Source organism: Neophocaena asiaeorientalis, unplaced genomic scaffold, assembly GCF_003031525.2.
Source record: "Neophocaena asiaeorientalis asiaeorientalis breed wild unplaced genomic scaffold, Neophocaena_asiaeorientalis_V1.1 scaffold5, whole genome shotgun sequence".
Taxonomy (NCBI): domain Eukaryota; kingdom Metazoa; phylum Chordata; class Mammalia; order Artiodactyla; family Phocoenidae; genus Neophocaena; species Neophocaena asiaeorientalis.
In genome coordinates, this window is record NW_020174698.1 from 8,381,480 (window position 1) to 8,393,926 (window position 12,447).

Consider the following 12,447-nt stretch of genomic DNA (forward strand, 5'->3'; position numbering starts at 1 on the left):
ATATATATATATGTATATATTTTTTTACCTCACTGAACAAGAAATAATCTTACAAAGACTTTCAGAAAGTTTAATTCTGTGAGTTAAGTCAGAAAATCACAAAAGGATCATTATCATTACCCTTTGAAAGCCACATGTAGCACAGAAACTTATGAGCTTTCAAACTTTCATTTGAGTTGGGTAAGATTGCTTGTTTGTCATGATTACAACTCTGGTGCAAAAGAGTTGTTCGTCAATGCTTCAAATCATTATAAATCTTGAGCATTGAAGGCTAATCAAATTCTCCAGGAACATATGATTTGGTGGTTGTTTTCCCCTGATTGTGAATCCTCCTCAAAGTCTTTAGCTATGACTTATTATTACTATTACTAACAGCATTTTTATTAAATGTCTGTATAAGCTTTAAATAGTGAATAATGATTCGTTGCATGCCCTGAAGTTTTTTCAAGAGATTTCTACAGCAAACATTGTCTCCCTATTTCAAGCAGTAACTGTGTCAAACCAATCCAATTTGAGAATTACAAACAATAAATATATTCTTTTTAGCTTTTTATCCAACTTTGAAATATACTCCCCCTGTTTTTATTGAATATATATGTATACATACATAAATACACACATACATTTATACATACACACACACTGATATACGTATGTATTTCTAAAGTTGCTCTTGGGAAAGAAGAGATCTCCATTATATTTAATGCATGTTTTGATGAATTGAAACATAATATGTAGTTTGAAATGTGGTAAACATTGAACTACCTCTATTTGAGAATAGAAATTCCCTGAAGCCTGGATATAATGGAAAGTGTCAAGTCAGAAAGGAAAACTCCCTTCCTTACCAGAAGAAACAAACTGAAGGCTTGTTTTTCTTTCTTGAGAATAGTGGGTACCAAATACTGGTCCATGGGGATTTTATCCTATCCAATTGAAATAGATACATTAAGACAGTTATAGTGAATTATTTTCCAAAGTTAACTGTGTTCTCTCTAACACTTTTCTTCAAACTATGTTTCCTACTGGTTTACCTTTAAAGCACCATTTTATGAAATGACACTGATATTAGATATATTAGTTCTTTTTAATTTCCTACTTGGAAAAATTAAAAGTTAACGACCTTGTGTCCATCCCCTTTGGGAGGAAACTGTGGCTGGTTGGAAAACTGAAGTGGATATTTAAATGTGCAGAACTGGAGGTGAAAGCAGAGGTTTGGGGGTAAAGAAACCAAGAGAGAGAAGCTAAAGAAGAAAGGATTGGAATGTAGAAAAATGGGTAATTTTAAAAGGGAATTATCCATTAGGAAGGTCTGAGGTTGGATTTAGGGATCCTTTTGTTTGTTCATTCAGCCATCATCTCTTGACACTGATGGCTGCTTTAAGAGTTTCCCAAATGTGCCCAATTCTAAGAATCACCTGTCCTCCGTCACACAGATTCTTAGCAAGAGGGGCCGTGGATCTGGAAACACTGAGATATGCTGCTTTAGAAGATAGAAGATATGTTAGATTTTTGTCTCTGTTCTTGAGCAATTTCTAATCTGTCCTATATCTCTAAGCCTCAGGTTTTTTAATCTGTAAAATGTAGATAATAATGCTTTCCTTGCCAGTTTTCAAGGCAAATGAGGTAAAGGAAGATGTCTTCCAAGGGTTACTGGAGATTGTAAATTGAGTAGGATTTATAATATTAATTGTGTATGTATGTGGAGGATGGTGGTGGCTTTGAGAAAGAAAGAAAGTGAAGCGATTATAAAGAATTAAAAAAAAAAAAATTCATCTTCTCAGAGTTCTGTTTCCCAAGTTTATTACCTGGCTTTTATTTGTTAAGAGAATGTGAAATATTCCTTAATGAATCTGTTTTCCTTTGCTTATTCTTGTCTTCCTCCAAACTGTTTATTTCAAATCTTTTTTACCATATCATAAACTCACACCTCCAGCACTTAGACTAGGCATTTATTTAACCTAACCCTTTGTGTCCCAGACAAATGCCGTTGACACTGCTTTAAAGGCCCAAGCACAACACCTTGCATTTTAGTGGAGAAGGATTATTGAATGAAGTGATAAAGAATGAATCTCTAAATTTGACCCTGTCTCTTTCCACTGTACTATTTGCTAAAACTCCTCTGTTCTTACTTTTAAGGATACTTGGAGAAAAATAGTTCCCTTTGATAGCTATTTCTAAGTTTTTATTTTTTTATGTTAACAAAATCTCTCTTCAAAAGTTTCTCTTAAGTCAGAAAGAAAAAGACAAATACCGTATGCTAACACATATATATGGAATTTAAGGGAAAAAAATGTCATGAAGAACCTAGGGGTAAGACAGGAATAAAGACGCAGACCTACTGGAGAACGGACTTGAGGATATGGGGAGGGGGAAGGGTGAGTTTTGACAGGGCGAGAGAGAGTCATGGACATATACACACTAACAAACGTAGTAAGGTTGATAGCTAGGGGGAAGCAGCCGCAAGGCACAGGGATATTAGCTCGGGGCTTTGTGACAGCCTGGAGGGGTGGGATGGGGAGAGTGGGAGGGAGGGAGACGCAAGAGGGAAGACATATGGGAACATATGTATATGTATAGCTGATTCACTTTGTTATAAAGCAGAAACTAACACACCATTGTAAAGCAATTATACCCCAATAAAGATGTTAAAAAAAAAAAAGTTTCTCTTTACCATAAGTCTCTCATGCTGGAGTTTAGCATGCTACCGTATTTATATTTTCAGATTATCTTTATTCAAATAAAATAAGTTGTCTTTTTGTGGTAAGCTTTAGCTGGGAATAATTTTCCTTTCTGTGATAATTAGCTGCTTTCAGTAACTTATATTTTTGATTCATTTAGCAGCAGCAACAGAAGAACCAGAAGTGATTCCAGACCCAGCCAAGCAGACAGACAGAGTGGTGAAAATAGCAGGAATTAGTGCTGGGATTTTGGTGTTCGTCCTTCTGCTCCTAGTTGTCATATTAATTGTAAAAAAGAGGTAAGACCTGATTTTGTTCTGTCCCACCCACTTACCATATGTCACTGTCACTAGTTTTGAAGCACTTTTTTGTTTCCCTGAGTGCTTTTAAATTAGAACACACAACAAGAATTGAATTTTAATGATGTTGCCAGCATCTGGGTCTGTTTCTTAAGCTTTGTAAATAAATTCTTATTGGTTATTTGCAGTTTAATTTTGGATATAAAATAAACTTTTTGTCAATTTAACCTTGAAATTAATGTATGAATTTAAATTCCTCAAACGCTTGAGTTATTAACATATCTTATGTTTTGAAGCATCATGTATTGCGAATGGCAAAATAAGAGTTTATTATGATATTTGGGTTATGGTCTATGAATTATTTTGTACTCTTACTCTGTTTTTCTAAATGTTGGCTACAAATAAGATAAGAAGAATATGGGCATTATTTTACAAAATTGTATATTAATATTCACTGACTAAATATTTCAGCACTTTAATATGAAGAGTCAATTTTTTTAAAATTGAGCATTAGTCTTTTATACTATATCAACCAATATCGCCATCTTCTGGAATTATATGAAGATATTAAGACCTACAGGAATTTAAATTGAATTCTATTTGGGAGATTAAGGTATACTTCTACCAGAAAACATTTCAAAGAAGACAGTTTTTATAACTTGAACTTTTTCCTATTCCATAAAGTGTCATTATCTGTAAGGCATTGTTTTAGAAATTAATACAACCCTCCAATCTTTCCAATTGTATGTTTTAAATAATATTAAAATTTGGAAGGATTTAAAAACAAATCTTTACAGAGTATAGTCCTAAAATACCTTGGTGTATAGAAGTGTTTGTCATTCATTAATTATATTGAATATAATAAAAGATGTTGCTTACATTATATTAAATCATATAATGTACTATTTTGATTGTTATTTTGTACTCAAAATAAATCATTAATAATATAGATAAGACTCATACTACATGTTTAATGATTCCATGAGAGTTTATTTTAATGTATTGCCTCTTTACAATTATCCCCTGGAGATATATATGTTGGAGAAGACACATCTGCATTAGAAACATTAGGTATGCATCGTAGTGTTTTGTGTTAAATTAGCTACATACGTGCTTTCCCCAATAGTGCTTTCTCTTTTTGCTGTTGTCTACCTCTGTGGTTGGAAAATACATCATATTTGAGACAGGAAGATTTAAGTATTTTACTAACACAAATTTGCCAATCAAGATCAATAAAATCTTTGAATATAACTTTCAGATCTTATGTTTCTATTTAGCTTAAATTTATATTTGGAGAGTTAAACTAAACAGTTTAGAGAGTTAATTAAACTTTGCTTTAGAGTTAAAATTATCTCAGCCACTTCAGATTGGATATGAAAACATAAAAATGGCCTCTGGTTATGTCTTCACTCAGTTAGAATTGGGTTAAACTTACTGATTTTATTGGTTAATTATTTGAAAACACTTATTATTGTAGCCTTTCTTATCTGTGGCCATCTGTTTTAAAAATAACCAAAAAATTGAAACATAAATTTTCTAAAGTACACCAAAACAATCTCTAAGCATGATTCTTTTTGTGTGGGTAAAATGCTCTGACAGCTCTCTAAAATTGCCTAATGCATCAAATTCTTTTTCTGGTTCATATTTTAAATGGTTGGATAAATGAGCCTTTCTATTAAAATGTTTAATGTTTGAGTTTTCATAATTATGCTTTAATTGATTGTCTTCTACTAGAAAGTATGCTAGGGCTTTTGTTTCTCTTCCTCATCACTACCTCTAGGACTAGAGAAGTTGCAATTTTATAGATAGATGAAGTTACATGTTTAGATATATTACCTTCTAGTGTGTAATATAACTAAGAATCCCTTACTTACCTAAGAAACTTTGTAATGACTTTTAGTTGTATGTAGTGTGTCACACATATATCGTGTATGACAATCACAAATATGTTTATTATACATACACAAAAGCATAGACACATAACAGTATTGGTTAGTATCAAAGTTAACAATTTTAGTATATAATGTAGTTTCCCTACATTATATACTAATACACAAATTTATAATAAAAATAATGGAAAAGCAAATTATTTTAGCCCCTTAGGATCTTTATTTTTGTGGGAAATTGTTAAGTTTCTCAAGACTTTATCCCTCACTGGGAATAGTATATGTAGGTATATTTCTCATGTTGAAAAAAAAAAATCTGTGTGTTTTTGGTTGTTGTGTAAAGAAATGGTTTGGAATTTAATTTAGTAAAATTCTACAGCTAAGGGTATATATAAAGTAAGTTTTTAGGCTAAGAAAAGGGATATTGCATCTTTCAAAACGCAATGTCATTTTAATTTAATCACTGTTGAATTATTTCCAAATGTATGCCATTTTTTCATTGGTTATGTATTATTTTAAATTTGCAGCATGAATACATTAATAATTCCAAACATAAATTTGAAATTATGCTTCAGTACAGTAAATGTTTGTGTGTGATATCATGGTCACATACATCTACTGTAGAAATATCTTTGTGCGTATATAGTGTATGGTGCATATGTATATTCACATAATATATGTATGTACCTGTGTATTAATAAGATATAATGACTTATTTATAGAAACTTAGGTGTCATTCTGCATATATTCTGTATTAACCTAATAGATCTTTATGTTTTGTATCTAAAAAAAATAGTCAATTTAGTGTAGAAGTTCTATACACAGCTGTTCCATCTGTCATGACATTTAGATGGTATTGGATGATATTACGCTTAACTGCATGTTGAAAATACACAATCCATTTAATTTTTCAATTTTTTTGGCTATAAAAAAGTCAGCATGTTATTTTTTCCAAATTATGTATTTTATATTTTATTTTCTATTGCGTATCTGTTTAATTGCATGGCAAAAGATATCTAACCAATGCATGAGCAAACTGAAATACAAACCAAAAAAACATGAATTTTATTTTATTTTATTTTATTTTTTAACGCACATTTTTCTGCTTTATTGAATGTGACAGAGTCACGCTTTTCATTCACCATTGCTTCTCTTTTTCCACTGTCTGTGATTTGCTTGCCAGGAGGAGCTACTATTCTTACTCCTACTACCTGTAAGTAGAAAATGGGTGATATATGACTTTACATGTGTTAAAGATGCAGTATCCCTTTTCAAAAAAATGAATAAATAAAACCCAAACCAAAAAACAGAATGTTTGCAATTTTGGTGACATTTCAAAAAATATGTTTTCCTGGACTCTAAAACTATAAATTTTACCTATTAACCTATTTTGTTAATCTTTTTAAAAAGGGATATTGTATTTCTGTATGTTCAGCTACTTTTAATTTTTATTTACAATTTTCCATAAGTAGCCATAGTCTACAGCCTAAAGCATCATTTATTTACTTAAGTCAAACCTGTACCTTATCAATGTGATGTCTCACTATCTGGTAAAGTAGAGATAGGGTTTGTAATTCACTAATACCTATCTTTACATAACACTTATGTTTGACAAAATGAGCCAAATGATGTATTCATAGAAGAACATTCAAAATACCTTCACAGAATGTGAATCAGGTCAGGTCTTACTGTGATAACATCTCTCTCCACATTTCCAGGAATCCAGGATGGGTTATAACTTCAGAACACCTTTTGGGCTGCTAAAAGCATAATGTTGCAGTGACAAAGAAATAAAAAATTCTTTTTAGAGAAGAAATTCTGAGTTTGTTTATTTTGACTTAAATAGGAAATGATTTTGTAAAACCAAGACCAAAAAAAGAAAAAGAAAACCTGTCAACCTACACAAAACACACCTAGGTGTCACATATCTCCTTTTGTCCTCCAAAGTTTTAGCTCTTCCTATGCTTAGGTATGAAATGCTACTTTGGATGACGAAGGCGAGTATTGTCCACTCTATTTCACTAATCATTTTCAGTTTATTACCTTAAATTCCAGGGTATTCATCCAGTCCAAAGGAATGATACAACAAAGTTTTCTTGGTCTTTGCTTGATCAGTATTTGATCCACAAAATTTTGAGACTTAAGGATCGTGATTAAGTACTTTTGGGGCATATATCCCACAATAGTATTTCACTAGGTAAATTTAAGCTAGCTTTACTAAAAATTTTGGTAAGAGTCTCAATGAATATAATGGAATTGTGCCAACATTTTAAATATTATAAACATTTGGTTTCTTAAAATCTGCTAAAATAAGCAGGTGTAAACTAGCAGTACTCCTAGCTTATTTTGATGAATTATAATATCCTTGTTAAATCATGTTTGATGAAGCCAAAGGTAATTAAATGTACCATTTCATACAATGATGGAGCACTTTTCCTCTTTATAGCCCACCCATATATCCACCTGCAGAAGTTTATGCTGTTGGCTGTTTTGATAATGAAAGTCATTTGCACATCTGTCAAACTCAAGGAGTTGCAAAATGATTAGCTTAACTGTCCTGAAGTGTACATTATATATGCTGGTTGTTCAGAGAGAGACAAAGCATCAAACATGCAGGAATCAATAAATGTTTAATTATGAGAACATCAATAAGCTTACCATTAGCCATCCATTTATCTATAATGTTAGAATGAGATTGCCTTTCTAGTTGATAGGTAGCATTTCTATATTCTAGACTACGTAGTAGGTTTTGATACTGTCATTGTAATACTTAGGGTTACTGGCATTATCAATCATAATTAGAAAAAAATGCCACAGACATATTTTTAAAAGCTGCTTAAATAGATGTAGTGAAGCTACTATGAATTAGACATTTTTAAAATAAAACTAGAAATAAAATAGAGTAAAACTTAAAAGAAAACCAGGTGTGATCTTTGAACTAAAATTCATTGGCATCATCATAGTAAACTGTCAGTTCTTGATCAAAACACTTAACTCTAATGCTGATTTTTATTTCTTTTGTAATAACCTGAATTAAAGCCTACCTCACAGGGTTGTTGTGAGGATTAAGGTATAAGAACCAAGGTGATAGTGTACAGTTGGCAGATATTAACAAAGGTTATATATATTCACCCATAATTTGTCGATTAACAAAGGTTTGTGAATCTGAAAAGTCCTTCAGTGCCATGAAAACTTTTACCTGTCATACATTTGACAAGTTCATTCTTCTTATTTTTCCTCAATCATAAAATATGTTTAAATTTTTATGTTTTAAAGTAAAGCCTCAAAATTTAAACATCTTTTCCACTTGCCTTGAACTATCTATCTTCAAATTTTTTACATTATTTTTAATCCAAATTTCAAGTTGTCTTATTTTTATCCACTTCAATCTCTCAAATTTTTTGAGGAATGAATTCATCCTTTCTTCTTATCCAAGAAACAAAGATTGGAAGTTATTTCTTAAACTATTTTTTTAACTTTAAAATGGCAAAACATTTGTGCTACATTCATATTATTCTCAAATTTATAACAACTAATGTTTAACTCCTAGAGCAATGGATGCTTCATATTACAGTACGCTTGGTAATGTGGCAATTTAAAAAAAAAGTGAGTAACTGGATATAGTATAAGGGCTTAGGCCTTGGAACCAGGTCATTCTTTACTGCTTATTAGATTAATAACCTTGGGCAAGTTATTTAACTTGTCTGAGCCTGAGTGAGCTCATCTATACAATTAGAATTCTCATGGCTTTTTCAGTTCATTGATCTGAGAATTAATTGAGTTAACAAATGACAAGCGCCAAGCATATACCAGACCTAATTCATCTATTCAACAAGTATTTATTGAGTGTTTGCTATATGCCAGACACTGCTCTAAGTGCTAGGGATATACAGATGGTCCTTCCCTTCATGGAACATACAGTGGGGAAAACAATTAAAAGGATACTCACAATAATAATGTGGTGAGTGTTATTATAGGCAGAAAACATGTTGCTATAAAAATACCTACCAGGCAAACCTAACCTGAGACAGGTTGTATTGGGTTCAGTCAGAGAAGTCTCCCTGATGACGCAAGACAGAATGGAAGTTAACCAGATACTAGAGGTAGATAAACATTGTAGGTCAAAGAACAAATATCCTATAGGTAAGTTTGGAAATGTCCTAGAGGTAAGTTTGGAAAGTGAAGCCTATAGACTAACATATGACCTGCTGATGTGTAATTTGCCCCACACACTCTTTCAAAAAATAGAACCACTTTAAAGAATAAGGAAATTTAACATAAATATTCAGAGTCATGACTTCTCTTTAAAAATAATTTTAAAATGAGAAACTCAGCTCTGGGTTCAAATGCCAATATTCACTTAGGCAAGTTGCCCCCTAAACTGCTCTCCAGTTCTCTGCAGTCCCCACCCTCCTACGTGGTGTCTCATCACTGGCAGCAGCACTATTTATATTCCCTGTGTGAAACCTGTAAGGGTTTTACAGGGTTTTCACCTCCTAACCTAGAAAAAAGAGACAAGAGATCTTTCAGTGAATAGAGCAAATATTGCTACTAAGTGACGGTGGTGGTGACAGTGATTGTGATGGTGTAGTGGTAGTGACGGTGGTGGTGACAGTGGTTGTGACGGTGTAGTGGTCGTGATGGTGATGGTAGTTCTTGTTACAGTTTTGTCATTGTTTTCTTATTGCTAATACTTATCATTATTATTTCTAAAAAAGTTAATGCCATTTCCATCCCTAAAGCCTAGTTTATGACTATCTTACTTAGGTATCAGATCTGCTATGTCAGTATATTGGGTATTGTTGGGTATGTACACCTGAAGCCAAGTACTATAATTCTCAAAGAAAAATATCTTACACATGAGTAGCTCTCAAATCATCAGATTAATTTTCTAAAGGAAAAGCCTTTGGACATAAACACAACTACTGAGTTTTTTTTTTTTTTTTAATACACATGAGTAGCTCTCAAATCATCAGATTAATTTTCTAAAGGAAAAGCCTTTGGACATAAACATAAATACTGAGTTTTTTTTTTTTTTTTAGGTATTTGTAGTATATTTACTCTAGTACGGATACTCATGAGAATCAGAAGAATTTATCCTAGCTAATAATCCAGCTGAGAAATGTTACTCTTAAAACAACTAAAAAATACTTCCAAAGCACTATAAGCTGCTGCCATAAACTTAGAAACATAATCTGGCCACTACAGGCATTTAGAGTCTCTTTATTTCTTTTTAGAGTACCTTATTAATGTGAGATAAATGTTTTATGTGCCTGTAATAGGTTTTTAATTGCATGTTTCATGTGTAACATTCACAAAGAACCAGAATGTATTTCACATCCGTGTTATGTAAGATAAAGATACCAGTGTTTGAGTAGCCCAAAAGTCTAACTCTGCTAATTTCCAAATCCCCTGTGTCATTTGCCTTGCTGCATTCGTAAGGCCATTCTGTAGTTGGTACTCTGCCATGGGGTTCTGAAACACATTTTTAGGATTTGACCATGTTTGTCATCCAGTATTATGATCATTTGCATAATACCTCTGCATAGCATTTTCCAAACTTTTCTTAAAGTACTTTCCTTATAAAGTATATAATTTTCCCATATATTCCTGAGTATTTGCATTATATCTAGCTGCGGTTGATTCTACAAGTTTCTGGGTTAGGTTTGGATTAATGTTATAAATATATTGCTACCTATGTTAATTCTACATGTTGCATTTTTACTGAACAATAGAACAAAGAGTGAAGAATGGGATTTCTTTATCTATTTTAGTTGGATGACTATAGTAAAATATACTTGAAAAAGTAGTCATGTTCTTCCCCCAGAAGAACTTCTAAAAGTTGCTCAAGCGTGTTAATCTCCCAGGAGGAAAACCAAAATTTAGCATTAGCTTAAGTTTTCCTTGAGCAACTCTACTAAGGAAGTATTTACTTACTGTTCTAATAAAGTATAGTCATGCTCTATGATAATATATTTTAATGATAAAATACAAGAAGTGATGAGACATTTGGGTTGACAGCTTGAATGATGAAATATCCATATGACAAAACAATTTTATAGCAATCAACAAATATCGTTTGGATGTCAAACTTAATTCCTGAAATTATGACATGTTTTTAGAGTTTCTAAACCAAATCTGTATTCTTATCCTCGGGCTTCCCTGAACTATTTACTGCTGGTGTCAACTCTCCTTCAAGCCTCACGCTAAGGTTTCCCTTTGGTATTTGTCTTGGCAGCAAGCTTGCTAAAAAACGCAAAGATGCTCTGGGGAACACCCGGCAGGAGATGACACACATGGTGAATGCTATGGATCGAAGTTATGCTGATCAGAGCACTCTGCATGCAGAAGACCCTCTTTCCATCACCTTCATGGACCAACATAATTTTAGTCCAAGATGTAAGTTTTCATCAAAATTTTAATCAAAGATTTTTAAAGTTCTTTAATGTCTCTCTGAATTCAACACATTACCTTTTGAATAGTGAGGGGAAATAAGAAAGAGAGATGGGAAAAATAGCTGGAAAGAGAAGAAGTGATATAGAATATTATGGAGTTTATCAGAAGGCTTATTTTCAGTCTTGATATTGGATTTAGTTTAACTTCAAACTGTATGAATTTTATTACTGTGTTATAAGACATATCCATATACCACTCACCAAATCTTATGTTATTGCTTTAGGTTAAAATATACTTGATTGCCTACATAAAATTAGTTCATGTCAGAATTTATTTATAATTGTTTTGCCATTTGAGTCTTCCTTTGTGTAAGATAAAGTTCCTTTTGAGATAAGAAATATCATAATTCTTTCTGGGAGTTATTGGCATGGGAAAGTTATTCTATTTAATTATTCTATAGACTCCTGGAGAATTTCAGTAATAAAAAGTTAACCAGGGGAAAGAGGAATCTACATACTCTTAAGTATCTGGTGTGAAGTCCAAAAGTTTACTTGAATTGAGGGATTGGCAGGGAACGGTGAAATCCATCCATTCACCCATCCGTGTTAAGGATTCCTCATGTTGATCTATGAAGGCAGATCTTTTAAAATACTGTCTTTTAAAATATTTCCTCTGAAGTAGTTTACTGCTTCACAATCAATATTATTATCTTCAAATTTTCTATGATTTTTATATCTTGTTCTATAGCACTGTTTTTATTTTGTTACTTTAAGTTAAATTACCTGTCTCTTCAAATCCCCAAGTAAAATTGGTATTTGAAGAAGGCAAATTTTGTTTATCCTTGGCCTTGTGTACACAGAGGCATTTTGTCACAGATCCCAGAGGTATGTTTACCTCAGTTTGGGAAACACATGTATAAGGAAAGAAGTAAACAATAGAAGTATTATTTTCTGTACAGATTATAAACATACGGAATGGTAAGATTGAGACAATAAAGTATTTGTAGGTTGTATGCATTTATGGCTTTTCAGAAAGGGGTTTTTTTCTGAAATGTTCAGCTTGGTGAAAACTTTTAGTAATTATTGGCCATCATTTTCCCTGATATATATCTACACCAAATTATTAGTTAGAAATGTTGTAATGAGTCATTTTGGATTTAGTTTTAATAATGATAGAGCTTTTCTGATC

The 12,447-nt window shown here is 32.2% G+C and overlaps 1 protein-coding gene across 2 annotated transcripts in view; it reads left to right on the plus strand.

The window, feature by feature from the left end:
• PTPRK (protein tyrosine phosphatase receptor type K) overlaps positions 1–12,447 on the plus strand; it is a 564,516-nt gene that overhangs the window by 519,682 nt on the left and 32,387 nt on the right. Inside the window, exons 14-15 of one of the 2 annotated variants that reach the window (XM_024759084.1) lie at positions 2,839–2,977; positions 11,102–11,262. In XM_024759084.1, coding sequence (XP_024614852.1) covers positions 2,839–2,977; positions 11,102–11,262 — 300 coding nt within the window. The remainder of the gene's footprint in view (positions 1–2,838; positions 2,978–11,101; positions 11,263–12,447) is intronic. The other variant, XM_024759085.1, reaches the window with a different exon arrangement.